General features: G+C 42.3%; 1 protein-coding gene across 1 annotated transcript; it reads right to left on the bottom strand.

The window, feature by feature from the left end:
• Positions 1-6,900: 6,900 nt before the first annotated feature.
• LOC306878715 (ammonium transporter Rh type C 1-like) lies at positions 6,901-11,375 on the bottom strand. Its single transcript, XM_079431214.1, has 11 exons — positions 11,100-11,375; positions 10,793-10,985; positions 10,423-10,573; positions 10,190-10,337; positions 9,079-9,245; positions 8,855-8,992; positions 8,479-8,615; positions 8,196-8,320; positions 8,028-8,101; positions 7,828-7,895; positions 6,901-7,703 (listed from the first exon to the last, which is right to left on the bottom strand). Exons 1-11 carry the CDS (start codon positions 11,284-11,286, stop codon positions 7,682-7,684), a joined length of 1,410 nt encoding a protein of 469 aa, XP_079287340.1. The 5' UTR covers positions 11,287-11,375; the 3' UTR covers positions 6,901-7,681.
• Positions 11,376-12,701: the final 1,326 nt, after the last annotated feature.

Below are 12,701 nucleotides of genomic sequence, written 5' to 3'. Positions count from 1 at the left end.
CAGGGCGCAGCGGTCTCCAGCGAGCGCATATCTCAGTCTCTTCCGCCCGGTATCGTAGCGGAGCTGAGATGCTCGCCACCCCTTCGGGGGTCTCTGGAGCAGCTAGTTCGGCCGTTCCCTGCCGGGGTTCCGCTTCAGGGCACCGAACTAGCCGCTCCGGGTTACACCAGAGGCCAGTCTCGAGAGACTGGTTCCCTTAGTAGACTATTTTGCAGCGTGGATACTACTGCCAAATGTGTCTCGATGGGTCCTGCGCACTGTAGAGAGAGGCTACAGAATCCAGTTTGATTCTCGTCCGCCTCAATTCAATGGGGTGAATTCCACGTTGTGGGCCCCGAGCAGGCTCTGGTAATGGAACAAGAGGTAGATACTCTCTTAAGGAAAGATACCATCGAGGTGGGTCTTCCTTCCGAAGAGAGTCCGGGTACTACAGCCGGTACTTCATAGTTCCAAGGAGGATGGAGGTTTGCGTCCCTTTTTTAGATCTGCATCAATTGAACCGCTCAGTCTGCAAGACTGAAGTTCAAGATGCTCAGGTAAGTACTCAGATCAAGTCCGAGGACTGGTCTGATAGCAGGTAAGTATCTCAGATCAAGTCCGAGGACTGGTTTGACACGTAGATCTAAAAGACGCATACTTCCATGTCTCCGTCCTTCCCACTCACAGGAAGTTCCTGAGGTTTGCTTTTGGGGGCAAAAGCTTACCAATATCGGGTACTTCCCTTCGGCCTAGCACTCTCACCCCACACTTTTACGAGTGTGTGGGCGCCACGTTAGCTACGGGGCGCCCGCATACTCAATTACATCGGCCTTTGGTTGATTCTTGCTCTATCAGAGCGGAGGGCGGCTCAACATTGAGGTGTTGTTCTCGCTCACTTAAAAGTGTTGGGGTTAAGACTGAACCCCAAGGAAAGTGTGCGTTCTCCATTACAGAGAACCACTTATCTGGGGGTGGTGGGGATTTGACCACGGTGCAGGCACGTATGTCTCCTGCTCGGATCGAGTCAATCCTCACGAAAGTCAGGAGGGTGAAAGAAGGCCAGTCACTCACTGTCAAGCGGTTTAGATACTGCTGGGTCTGGTGGCAGCTGCGTCCAACGGGATACCTTTTGGCCTGCTGTACATGAGACCCCTACAGTGGTGACTCAAGACCAAGGGGTTCTCCCCGAGGGGAAACCCGCTTCGCATGATCAAGGTCACGCGGCGGTGCCTACGTGCCTTGGACATGTGGAGACAACCTTGGTTCTTGTCCCAGGGCCTGGTGTTGGAAGCTCCTTGTCGCCGCGTATGCTAGCGACGGACGCATCCCTCACCGGTTGGGGAGCGGTCATGAGTGGCCACCCTGCCCACGGTCGGTGGAGGGGTCATCATCTCGCCTGGCACATCAACAGGCTCGAGATGCTGGCCGTATTTCAGTACTTCTCCTAGACCTAAGAGGTTGCCATGTGTTAGTTCGCAAGCGACAACACATCGGTGGTCTCTTATAGCAACCACCAAGGAGGTCTGCGGTTCGCGCCCCCTGTACAGGCTGGCACACCAGATCCTTGTGTGGGCTATGAGGCCTAGCTCTCCTGGTTGGTCGAGCTGGCATTGCTCCCCTCAACTTTGAGGGTCACCTTTGAGCATGCCGCTCCCTTCTGAGTGTCTTGAGCTCCCTCTCATGCAGAGAGTTAAGTGCTCCGCTCTCCAGAGATCTGCCTTGGTAGAGCTAGCATTGCTCCCCTCAACTTAGAGGGTCACCTTGAGCATGCCGCTCCCTTCTGAGCATCTGAGTTAGTACCTCATGGGGAGCCGACACCCTGTCGAGGCAGGGGCTGTTATCCGGGAATGCTTCACACCGAGGTGGGGAAGCAGATCTAGAGAGTGTTTGGCCAGGCCCAGGTGGACCTCTTCGCTACTCGGGCAGCGCAATGTCCCCTCTGGTACTCTCTACGTCATCCAGCTCCGAGGGGCTGGATGCTGTGGTACAGACGTGGCCGAGGCTTCGTCTTTATGCCTTTCCCCCGATTGCTCTGCTCCCCGGAGTTCTGGAGAGAGTGCGCCGGGACGGACACCGGCAGCTATTGGTAGCCCCGTTCTGGCCGGGCCGAGTATGGTTCTCGGACCTGATTTTCCTCCTTGACGGCTCTCCCTGGGAGATTCCAGTCAGGAGGGATCTCCTCTCACAGGCAGGAGGCACCCTTGTGCACCCCTGCCTGGAGTTATAGAAGCTGTGGGTGTGGCCCCTGAGGGGGCACAGCTGATAGCCTCTGGTCTCTCAACCGAGGTTGTTGAGACCATTCTCCAATCCAGAGCTCCCTCTACGAGGAAACTGTATGCCCTGAAGTGGAGACTCTTCACTTCATGGTGCGGAGATCGCCAGCTCGACCCAGTTAACTGCCCAGTAGGTACAGTGCTGGAGTTCCTGCAGGCTCGACTCTCCGCAGGGTTAGCCCACTCCACCTTGAAGGTCTATGTGGCGGCAATTTCTGCTTACCACACCCCTCTTGCTGGATTGACAGTGGGCGCACAACCCCTAGTTACATGTTTCCTCCGTGGTGCACTGAGGCTTAGTCCTCCTCCCTTTCAGGAGCCTGACCAGGTGCGAGCACGTCCACAGAGCTGCCATGTGGAGAAGGACGGACCAGTTGCTAGTGTGCTACGGTCCTTCTAAGAGGGGTCTGCCTGCTTCCAAGCAGACCCTCAGTCGGTGGATTGTGGATGCCATTCACATGGCTTATGAGTCTTCTGACCTCCCCTCGCCGATGGGAGTCAGGGCTCATTCCACTAGGAGTGTGGCGGCCTCCAAGGCCTTTCTCGCAGTTGTTCCTATTCAGGACATCTGCAACGCTGCGGGTTGGTCCACGCCTCTGACCTTAGTCAGATCCTTGGCCTGGACATGTGAGCCACTCCAGTCTCTTCCGTTCTCTTGCCCTAGCTGTGCGCCTCTTTTGGACACACAGGGCAGGGGTGCGGAAGTCTGGAGCCGTTGGTATCTCGTTCCCCAAAGCGTCGTTGACGCAGCTCGAGTTCCTGAAGAGGAACGTCTTAGGTTACTTGTGTAACCCTAGTTCCTCGAGGGAACGAGACGCTGCGTCACGGAGCCACACTTCCGGCATCCCTGCCAGCGCTTGCTTCATTCTATAAGCTGATGCCGGTTTCACCGCACGTGCTTTTGTACCAGCTGGTCATTACGTCACCTCGCCCGTGACATCCCTTCCCATTTCTGGACAGATTTGATTGGTATTCAGAGCCGGTTACGCTATTGGCGTTCCCCAAAGCGTCGTTGACGCAGCGTCTCGTTCCCTCGAGGAACTAGGGTTACACAAGTAACCTAAGACGTTTTAGTCATTTCCGTGTTGGCTTCATGAGAGAGAGCGGGAGGTTGCCGCTTAGTCTCAACCCCAGAACTTTCATGTGCGCAAGAATGACATCTCGATGTCGAATCGCCAGTTGCTCTGATTGAGCTAGAATCAACCAATCGTCAATATAGTTGAGTATGTGGATGCCCTGGAGTCGCAGAGGAGCCAGAGCAGCATCCATACACTTCGTAAAAGTGCGGGGTGAAAGTTAAAGACTGAAGGGAAGAACCCGATATTGGTATGCTTTGCCCCCGAAAGCAAACCTTAGGAACTTCCTGTGAGTGGGAACGATGGAGACGTGGAAGTATGCGTCTTTTAGATCTATCGTGACAAACCAGTCCTAGGACTTGATCTGAGAAACGACCTAATTGAGAGTGAGCATCCTGAACCTCAGTCGCATGACTGAGCGGTTCAGCTGATGCAGATCTAAAATGGGATGCAACCCTCTATCCTTCTTTGGAACTATGAAGAACCGGCTGTAGAACCCGGACTCTCTTTCGTGAGGAGGGACCATCTTGATGGCCTCCTTCCTCAAAAGAGTATCTACTTCCTGTTCCATGACCAGAGCCTGCTCGGGGCCCACCAGAGTGGGAATCACCCCGTTGAAAGGCTGCGGCGGAGAGCCAAACTGAATACGATAGCCTTTTTCTACAGTACGCAGGACCCATTGAGACACATTTGGCAGTAGTTTCCACACTGCCAAATAGTCTACTAAGGGAACCAGTCTCTTGAGTCTGGCCTCTTGTGTACTCAGAGCTGCTAGCTCAGTGCCCAGAAGTGGAGCACCGGTAGGAGACGGCTGAACCAGCAGCTCTGGAGACGTTTCCGGGCGGAAGTGACTGAGAAAAGCGCTCACTGGAGCCAGCTGCGCCCTGGAACTCTGGCAGGGTTGGCAGACTGTTCTCCCGAGGGCACTGGGGGGAGACGGACACCGTGTAATGCGGTGTAACCCGCTCTTACCCAGAGGGGTCTGCCCTCGTAAGCCCTGGGCCACGCCCGTTAGGGCTTCTTGGCCGAGGACCTCTTAGACTGAAGCAGATCCGGCTTCCCTATCCTTCTCCGGCATGTTGGATAGGGTCAACCACAGATGTCTCTCCACAGCCAACAGTGCTGCCATAGACTTGCCGATGGCACGGGCGGTCTCTTTGGTGGCGCGGAGAGACAAATCAGCGGTTTTACGGTTTTACAAGTCAAGTCACCTTTCATATAGCGCTCTTATTCAGTAGCCTACTGATTGTGCCAAAGCAGCTTTTGTTTCATATTATAGGGTTAAGTTACCGTAAATAGCATTATAATATTATATAAAATAATATCAAAATATAACGGTCCTGTCTGTTGTTGATAAATACCATTGGTGACGATTACACATTGATTGATCAATTGTCCCAATTGTTTACTGAGCCACGGTCTTTCCCAGACCCAGTGCATGAACTTGTGTGCTCAATCTAGTGATTCACTACGTAGGGAACTGACTGAGACGCTTTGAACGGCCTTTTGAAATGATTCAGTTGTTCATTTTCGTTCGGAAAGACAAACTCCATTCATGAGACCAGAAAATCCGCCCTGTTTGAAAAGAGCGACATTTCACCATGGCTTGTTAATTGTTAGTCACGTTAAATGTCTTCTTTTTATGTCACAGGACAATTGCAAAAGTTTACACATGCAAAAACCCATTCAACACGCTCATGTTAACTTCAAATGAGCACATTACTGTGGTTTACATTAAGTTACACGTTTCATAGATTTCGGTTAACTTTAGTCATTAAAGGGGTCATATAATACGATTTCACCTTTTTAACTTTTGTTAGTGTGTAATGTAGCTGTGTGAGCATAAACAACATCTGCAAAGTTACGAAGCTCAAAGTTCAATGCAAAGGGAGAAATTGACTTTTACAGAATTAGCATAGCATCTCTTACAGCAAACGGCTGGTAAGGGACTACAACAAAATAATTCCGGGTTAGTGACATCATAAACCCAGATAAACCCTGCCCCCGGGAACATGCAACGAAGGGGGCGAGACCATGCTGCACTGCTTTAGAGAAGAGGAAGAAAACTAGGGGTGCATGTAAAAATCTATTCATATACTGTATGAATAGCGATTCTGTCTTCTATCGATTCTAATGGATTCACAAGTTTCAAAATCAATGTTTTAAATCCGTGGTTCTCAATCCTGTTCCTCGCATCACCCTGCTCTGCATCACTCTCTCGCTCTCTCTCTCTCTCTCTCTCTCTCTCTCATTCAGATCATCAGCCCAGTGAATACACTTATTTTCACATAGCTATGACAAGCGTTAAACATGGACGCGTATGCGGTTACCATACTTTATTAAAGCTGTAATCATGATAAAACCGTATATTAAAAGCTAACATAAGCAGTAGCATAATAACAGCGTATCTAAAAATATGAGACAAAAACAAATAAAAAACACAGGCCTACCACTAAAAGCCGTGCTTGCATAGGTACTGCACGATCCTCTTTACTAATATATTCTGCGTCTCAATTGGACTCAAATTGAAAAGCAATATAGACGACACCATTATTTACAATACAACTGGAGCATATGCCGCTGAGGTGAGGAGCGGGACGTTTAGACGCGCACTAGAGGCGGTTTAGCAAATCACAACACACTGGACAAGCTAACGAATCAGAGCCCATCATGTATTTCTGAGGGAGGGGCTTCAGAAAAGCAGGAAATTATCAGCACGTTTATCAGAGAAGGGACATAGCGGTGTGAAATAAAGGTAAACTATGTGGAAAAATAATGTGTTTTGTAACAAATGAAACATTAACACATGTTAGATTGCACCCCAGAATCACAATCAAGCCTAGAAAAAAAAATGTCAACCACCCCTTTAAGCATAATGGCTTATAAAAGAGAGAAAGACTGCACGATCTCTTCATATCTTTTCACATCACGGAAACACAAAAATATCATACAACACACCTAAATTAGCTAAAATTCATTATAGTAACACAGCTTTTGACATTAAGTGTTTTATGGATTAAACAAGGTGAAAGGCCACATTCCCTTAACTTAAATTTCCCTCAGACATATTATACAACCCTTATCCAATGTTTTTATATTTGTTGTACGTTTGTGTATAAATATATACGTTTTAAAAAACATTTACACCTTTTTAATATATGTTTTGAAAAATTCAGTCTAAGTACAAATATTTACTCGGTGCCATTTGACTTACCTGACGCCTGAACTTAAATACTTAAACACTTAAATATCCACTTTTCTTTGGATTTAAGTCTACAGCTAAAATTTCTGCCTCACTTGTTACCTCCTCCCACCCTTTTACCCACCACTTTTCTAAGCGTTTCCTTTTAGGCAAAAAGTTTAGGTCAATTAGAGCAAAAAACACCAGCTGTGTAGCTAATCTGGTCCACAGAGTCTGTTCTCTTAGTTTTATGCTCTGCAATGATTTTGTGTTTGTTTATTTGCTTGTTTTTGCACCATCCCTAATTTTATCCATGACAACTTTCAAAGAAATGTCAGAAACATTTATTTCTCTGGTGTGTTAAAAAAAGCCAACTATAGTTAAATTTCTTGCCAATGCTAGAAAAGTTTATTTTTAACAAAGACAAGGGACAAGGGAAGACACATGAGACTATCCATGTTAGTAGACAATGATTTTAGTGACAATAAATGCAAAGAATGATTCCAAGACATCATCTAGAGAGATCTGATGCTGTCTAATGGGAATTATCACTTATTATTTTAATGAACTGGACTTTTGCCCAAACAGTTTTGATATGCAGCTCTCAACATTCCAGACAGTAGAAAGTTTTTTTGCTTACAGAGTGTTGTAGCGTCAACGTCCTTCAGTGCTAAAAAAAACAAAACTGATAAATGATAAAAAATAATTGACTTTATTAGGGAGATTAAATAACATGGGTAGTTAACTTTTCATGTAGGCTATAGCTTAAACAAGTCAATCTTGTTCTGTTCTGTTGATCAATTATTATTATAAGTAGTAATGCAAAAAGAAAATGCAATTAATATCGAACTGATATGCATTATATAGTTAGATTGCAAACAAAGATAAGATAAAGTTTCACATTATTGGTGTATGAATATAAAGCATTTAAAAAAGGGAATAAACACATGTTTGGATTTGTTTTTGTGGAAGCAGCACTGGCAACACTGGTTAGTCAGGTGCTACAAACAAAATGCTTTAGGATTATGACATTGTACAACCCACAGGTCATGACAGACTTAAAAATTTCCATTGAGTAGTTTATCTAGTCTCAATCTGTAAACCCTCCATCATTCTTATTCAAACATCATTCACAGCTGAAGTTCTGCGGGAAGTGGAGTTTTTCTTTTTTCTTACACATGACTTCGTTCATATCTGTGTACATAAGAGATTCCAAACAAAGTAATTACATTAAATGATTATAAACAGCAATTTCTTAATCTCTTAACTGCAATTAGATATATCAAGTGATTTTAAACTTAACAACATATATACTCACGTATCTGGCATGCCTCTTGCGTGGTTCATGTTTGGGTGTCTAGAGAGAATATTCTCATCCTCAGGAACCTAAAAATAAACACCACAAATTCTATTTGTCCCCATTTATAAACCAAGTAGCCTTTTGACATAGAAATCCTCAAATTTATCAGTTCTATTTGAATTAATACCATGCAGTTCATCTAAGAACACTTTTCTTACCTCCCAGTAAACTTCATCATCAAAGCAGTTGGCATCTGCTGGGTCTCCCCAGATTGGCAGCTTTAATATCCCGCCTGGAAAATTACACAGCATAAAATGCTAGCTCTAATGCATATTTATAAAAAAACACCTAAAGTAGTTTACCCGTTTAACTTTATTTAAACTCACCAACCAAAGCTCCACCTACAAGGCCAAATGCTATTGCTACAAAAATACCAGCTGCCTGGTAACCACCCTGAATGTTGACTGTCCTGTTAGCAACAGCTTCCTTGAAGTCGAAAGTGTTAATCAACCTGAAGAAAAACCATGGAATGGCACGTCACGCGATAGTTTGCTTTCATTTTATTTACCACAACAGTACAAACAGCAGCCAACTGTGACTTATGTGTGTGTGTGTGTGTGTGTGTGTATACATATGTGTGTGTGTGTGTGTGTGTGTGTGTAAACTTACCCTTCTTGTCCATAAACCGATTCACTGGCAGAAGCTGCAGCAATTGCTCCAACGATACCGCCTATAATTCCAGGCATTGCATGCAGGTTATGTATTCCACAAGTGTCTTGTATCTTGAGAGTTTTTTCCATAAAAGGCTAACAAGGAGAAAAAAAATGAGACAGTAATTTTGGTTACAAAAATGCTTATACAATCTTCAATTAAGACTTCAAATAAGTTTGGCCATTTAAAAAAAAAAAAAGTATGACAACTAACAGTGCATTATAAAAGTACATTTAAAACCGTTTCAAGTATATTATAAATAAACAATATGCTTGTTGTACTTCAATATGTTATTTTGAACATTTTCAGTACTTTAAAACACAGCAAAACTCACAGTCAGAAAGAGATATCCCAATGTGGAAATAATGCCCGAGCAGAATCCCACTATCAGAGAGCCGTAAGGGGTAATCATAAACTCTGAAGCTGTTCCCATTGCAACACCACCAGCCAAGGTAGCATTCTGAATATGTACCTAAATAATGTAAAGAAATTCTAAAGGTTATTTTATGAAACAAAAAATTAAAGATCAACTCAGGTTTTCACCAGAGATGTGGCTACCATGTCGAGCTTTCCATGTTTCTGTGAGAAACTTGAAATGGCAAAGGTAGTGAGAACTGAGGCAGCCAGTGCGAGGTAGGTATTTATAACAGCTCTGTGCTGGCCATCTCCATGATCTGCAATAGCAGAATTAAAACTGGGCCAGTACATCCAAAGAAAGAGAGTGCCTGTTAAAGGAAGAGGGACAAAAATTAGGAATAATTCTGAACATTTTGATAAACTATACAACAGGAACATGCCCCTGAGGCGAAGGGAACTTTTGATCTTATTATATTCCAAAACACTAAATTAGCAACAAATAGCAACCCAGCACTTTTCATCATTGCCAAAAGGGTGAAATTTGATTCAAACTCTAAATTAGTATATTATTTAAAACGTTGCACGTGTAGCTGTTGGGATGTTATTTTATTTTTTAAGTAAATGTGGTTTGACTGACAGAGGGGGGAAATGCCTTCACTGTAATAAATTATTTTACATAAATGGGGGTATATCTTACAGTAGGTAAGAGGTTTTGGAATGCCAAAATATGATTAAATAGAAAATCACACTAAAGTGGTTATTTTGGTTACACTTTATTTTGATAGTCCACTTTAGACATTCTACTAACTATAAGTAACTTTGTAATTACATGTCAGCTAATTCTCATTAGTTACATGTCAACTAATTCTCATTCAACTACATGTCTAACTCTCAGAGTAGACTGTTAGGGTAGGTTTAGGTTTAGTAGAATAAGTTGACATATACTTGAAAGTTTCTCATAGTCAGTATGTTTTATGTTGTGGACCCATCAAAATAAAGTGTTAGAAGATATAATACTCTAATGACTGCTAGTTGACACGTAGTTGCAAAGTTACTTACTGTTAGTAGAATGTCTAAAGTGGACTATCAAAATAAAGTGTTACCGTAATTTTAAATAAATATGTATTTAAACGCTGCTTAAAATTCCTTGAAAAATCTACAGCACTTGTAGAGCCCATTAAATATTTTATTTTTTATTTTTCAATAAACATTTTCAACAAAAATAATCTAGCTATTTATATTATTTATATTCCTGAGCTTTTGTTATACTCTACTTGATGCAATGAAGAAAAGCTGTTCTTTCACTACTCACCAATCATTGCAAACACATCGGAGTGGTAAACAGATCCCTGTAAATGCTTGCTTTGCAATAGCGTTGGTCGATATAAGACCCAAGATATGGTCAAACCATAATATGCTCCAAAAGTGTGGATGACCATGGAACCACCAGGATCTTTTGCCTATGCAAGTATGAAATAATCAAAATGACAAATTCCTTCTCTTATGTTGGTAATAAGACAATAAGTGGATTTACTGTAAACTTACATGTAGGAGTTCAAGAATGATATACTCCTCAATAGCAAACAGGGTGACTCCAAATAGAGTAAGAACCATCAGCTGCACTGGGCTGACTTTTCCAAGGCAAGCGCCGTATGCAATGAGACAGCCGGCCACACAGAAATCTGCATTAATGAGGCTGAATTGAAAAATGACAGTTTAATTCTACATATTCATATACATATTAAAGGTGCATATGTTAAGCATCGCTTAAAAAATGGAACATGCAATGTTCAGTATCCTGCAGAAAGCATGTCAGTCAAGTGACGCTATAGGGTAAAGGAGGCCTGAACATGAAGGTGAACCATTTGGTGATGTTTCATATTGTCAATAAGTAGAATACAAAAAAATCAATTACTTCTCAACTCCAATTTTTATCTTCCCGTCATTTTCATCAAGGTAATGAAACCATCCTTGCATCAGCAGAGCCCACTGAATTCCAAAAGCTGCGATGAGAAAATTGAAGCCAACTCCACCAAAACTATAACGCTTCAGAAAGGTCATTAGAAATCCAAAACCAACAAAGATCATCACATGCACATCCTGAAAACCTATAGAAAAAAAAGCAGAGAAAATGAGTGCTTCAAAATGTATACAATTAAACAATGCAATATCAGTAAATATAGAATGTTGCAGCAAAACATTCTGGTATGTTAGTTACTTACTTGGATATCTATAGTAAAAGTCATTCTCTAAATTTGTGGAAATATTTTTCCTTCTTCTGTGTTCGATCCAGCGAGTGTCAGACTCCTCATTATAACGGATGAACACACCAAACAGGATAATCATTGCAATCTGCCAGACAAAGCAGACTGCTGGGAAACTAATTCGAATATTGGTGTTTTTGGCCATTTTAAGTCTTGCAGATTTTCCCGAAGAGAAGTTCTGGAGATGACAGCCAAATTCCTTTCTTCGTAATTTGGTCGTTGCTTTCAATAGGAACATGTGACTCACTTTTTGTCATAAAGCTTTTATAGTGCGGTCTGGAGGTGAGTCATTACATCATGAAGCAGCACCTCCTACAAAGACATACAGTACACGCATATACTCATGACACAAAGTTTGTTGTTTGTTAAGTAAAGACAGTATCTGGGTTCTTATATAATAATTATGTATTGTGGTGACTTTGCTACAAAATAAGCAAGCACACTGCAAAGACTTTCGAACATACATACACACGTACATATATACATGCACACACACGCACACACACATACTCACACACACTTAATGTATTTAGGGTTTTTATTTAGGGTCTTGATAGTTAATTGATTTGACAATAGAAAATGAAGGATATTTCCACCATAACCATATACCATAACAGATATCATTGCTTTGCATGCATATGCAGTGAGGAAGTTTAGTTTATATATACTTGGTCTTGCCATTTCCCTCTTGCATGATGTGTGTCTTACTTGTTTGTAGGCATAATATTGTTGTCCCTAATGCTCAGAAAAAAAGCCCCTGTAGCATCAAGGCTTATCCATTCATGTTTAGGTCAAGCATGTGCAGTATGTGCAACATTTATATTATGGTATGTGCAATATTCAGGTAACTGTTCTCAAAACAACATGCCAATGTGTCAAACCATCACCATTATTATTTACCCTGAGTGACTAGATCTTTTTTATGTCAGCTGAAAAATAAAATAAAATAAATAAATAAAACACTCAGTAATTAGGAAATATATACTCATCAATAAAAAAACAACAGCTATAAAATCAACAATACAATTTTGAGGTTTGATGGGATTCTACAACTAGTCCTTGATGCATCCTGGCCTCATTCTGACCAAGGGTTTTAAGAAAGCTTATCTAATAGGCTACTTCCTGTGATCAACAGATAATATTGGTAGATTTATCTATAGATAAATATTTTATTATTAGGGCTACTTTTATCTGCTCAAAGTATTAGTTATGAGGATATAAGCAGCCAGTTAACCAACCAATTAGTCACTGCTCATATTTCTATTGCCAAAAATATATTTGCTGATAAATGGAGTTTTAACTCTTATTTGATGGGCTACATGGCTTATCTGATTGTAAACAATGTTTCCCCAGCAGGTTTACAAAAAGACACATAGTGTTTTATTAGCTGAAGGCACATTGCATGTCAGTTTCCCTATATCTGATAAGATACAAAAGCAAAATCTTCTCAGATATAGATATTTGTGTATCTTTTACTCAGAGAAAGTTAATAATTTATTATAGTATACTGTTATAAGGTCATAACTGTTACATGTTACTGGTTTGCTGATGGCATATTCA

This window comes from Barbus barbus (assembly GCF_936440315.1).
Source record: "Barbus barbus genome assembly, chromosome: 13".
Lineage (NCBI taxonomy): Eukaryota > Metazoa > Chordata > Actinopteri > Cypriniformes > Cyprinidae > Barbus > Barbus barbus.
This window is presented reverse-complemented; position numbering and strand designations above follow the sequence as displayed.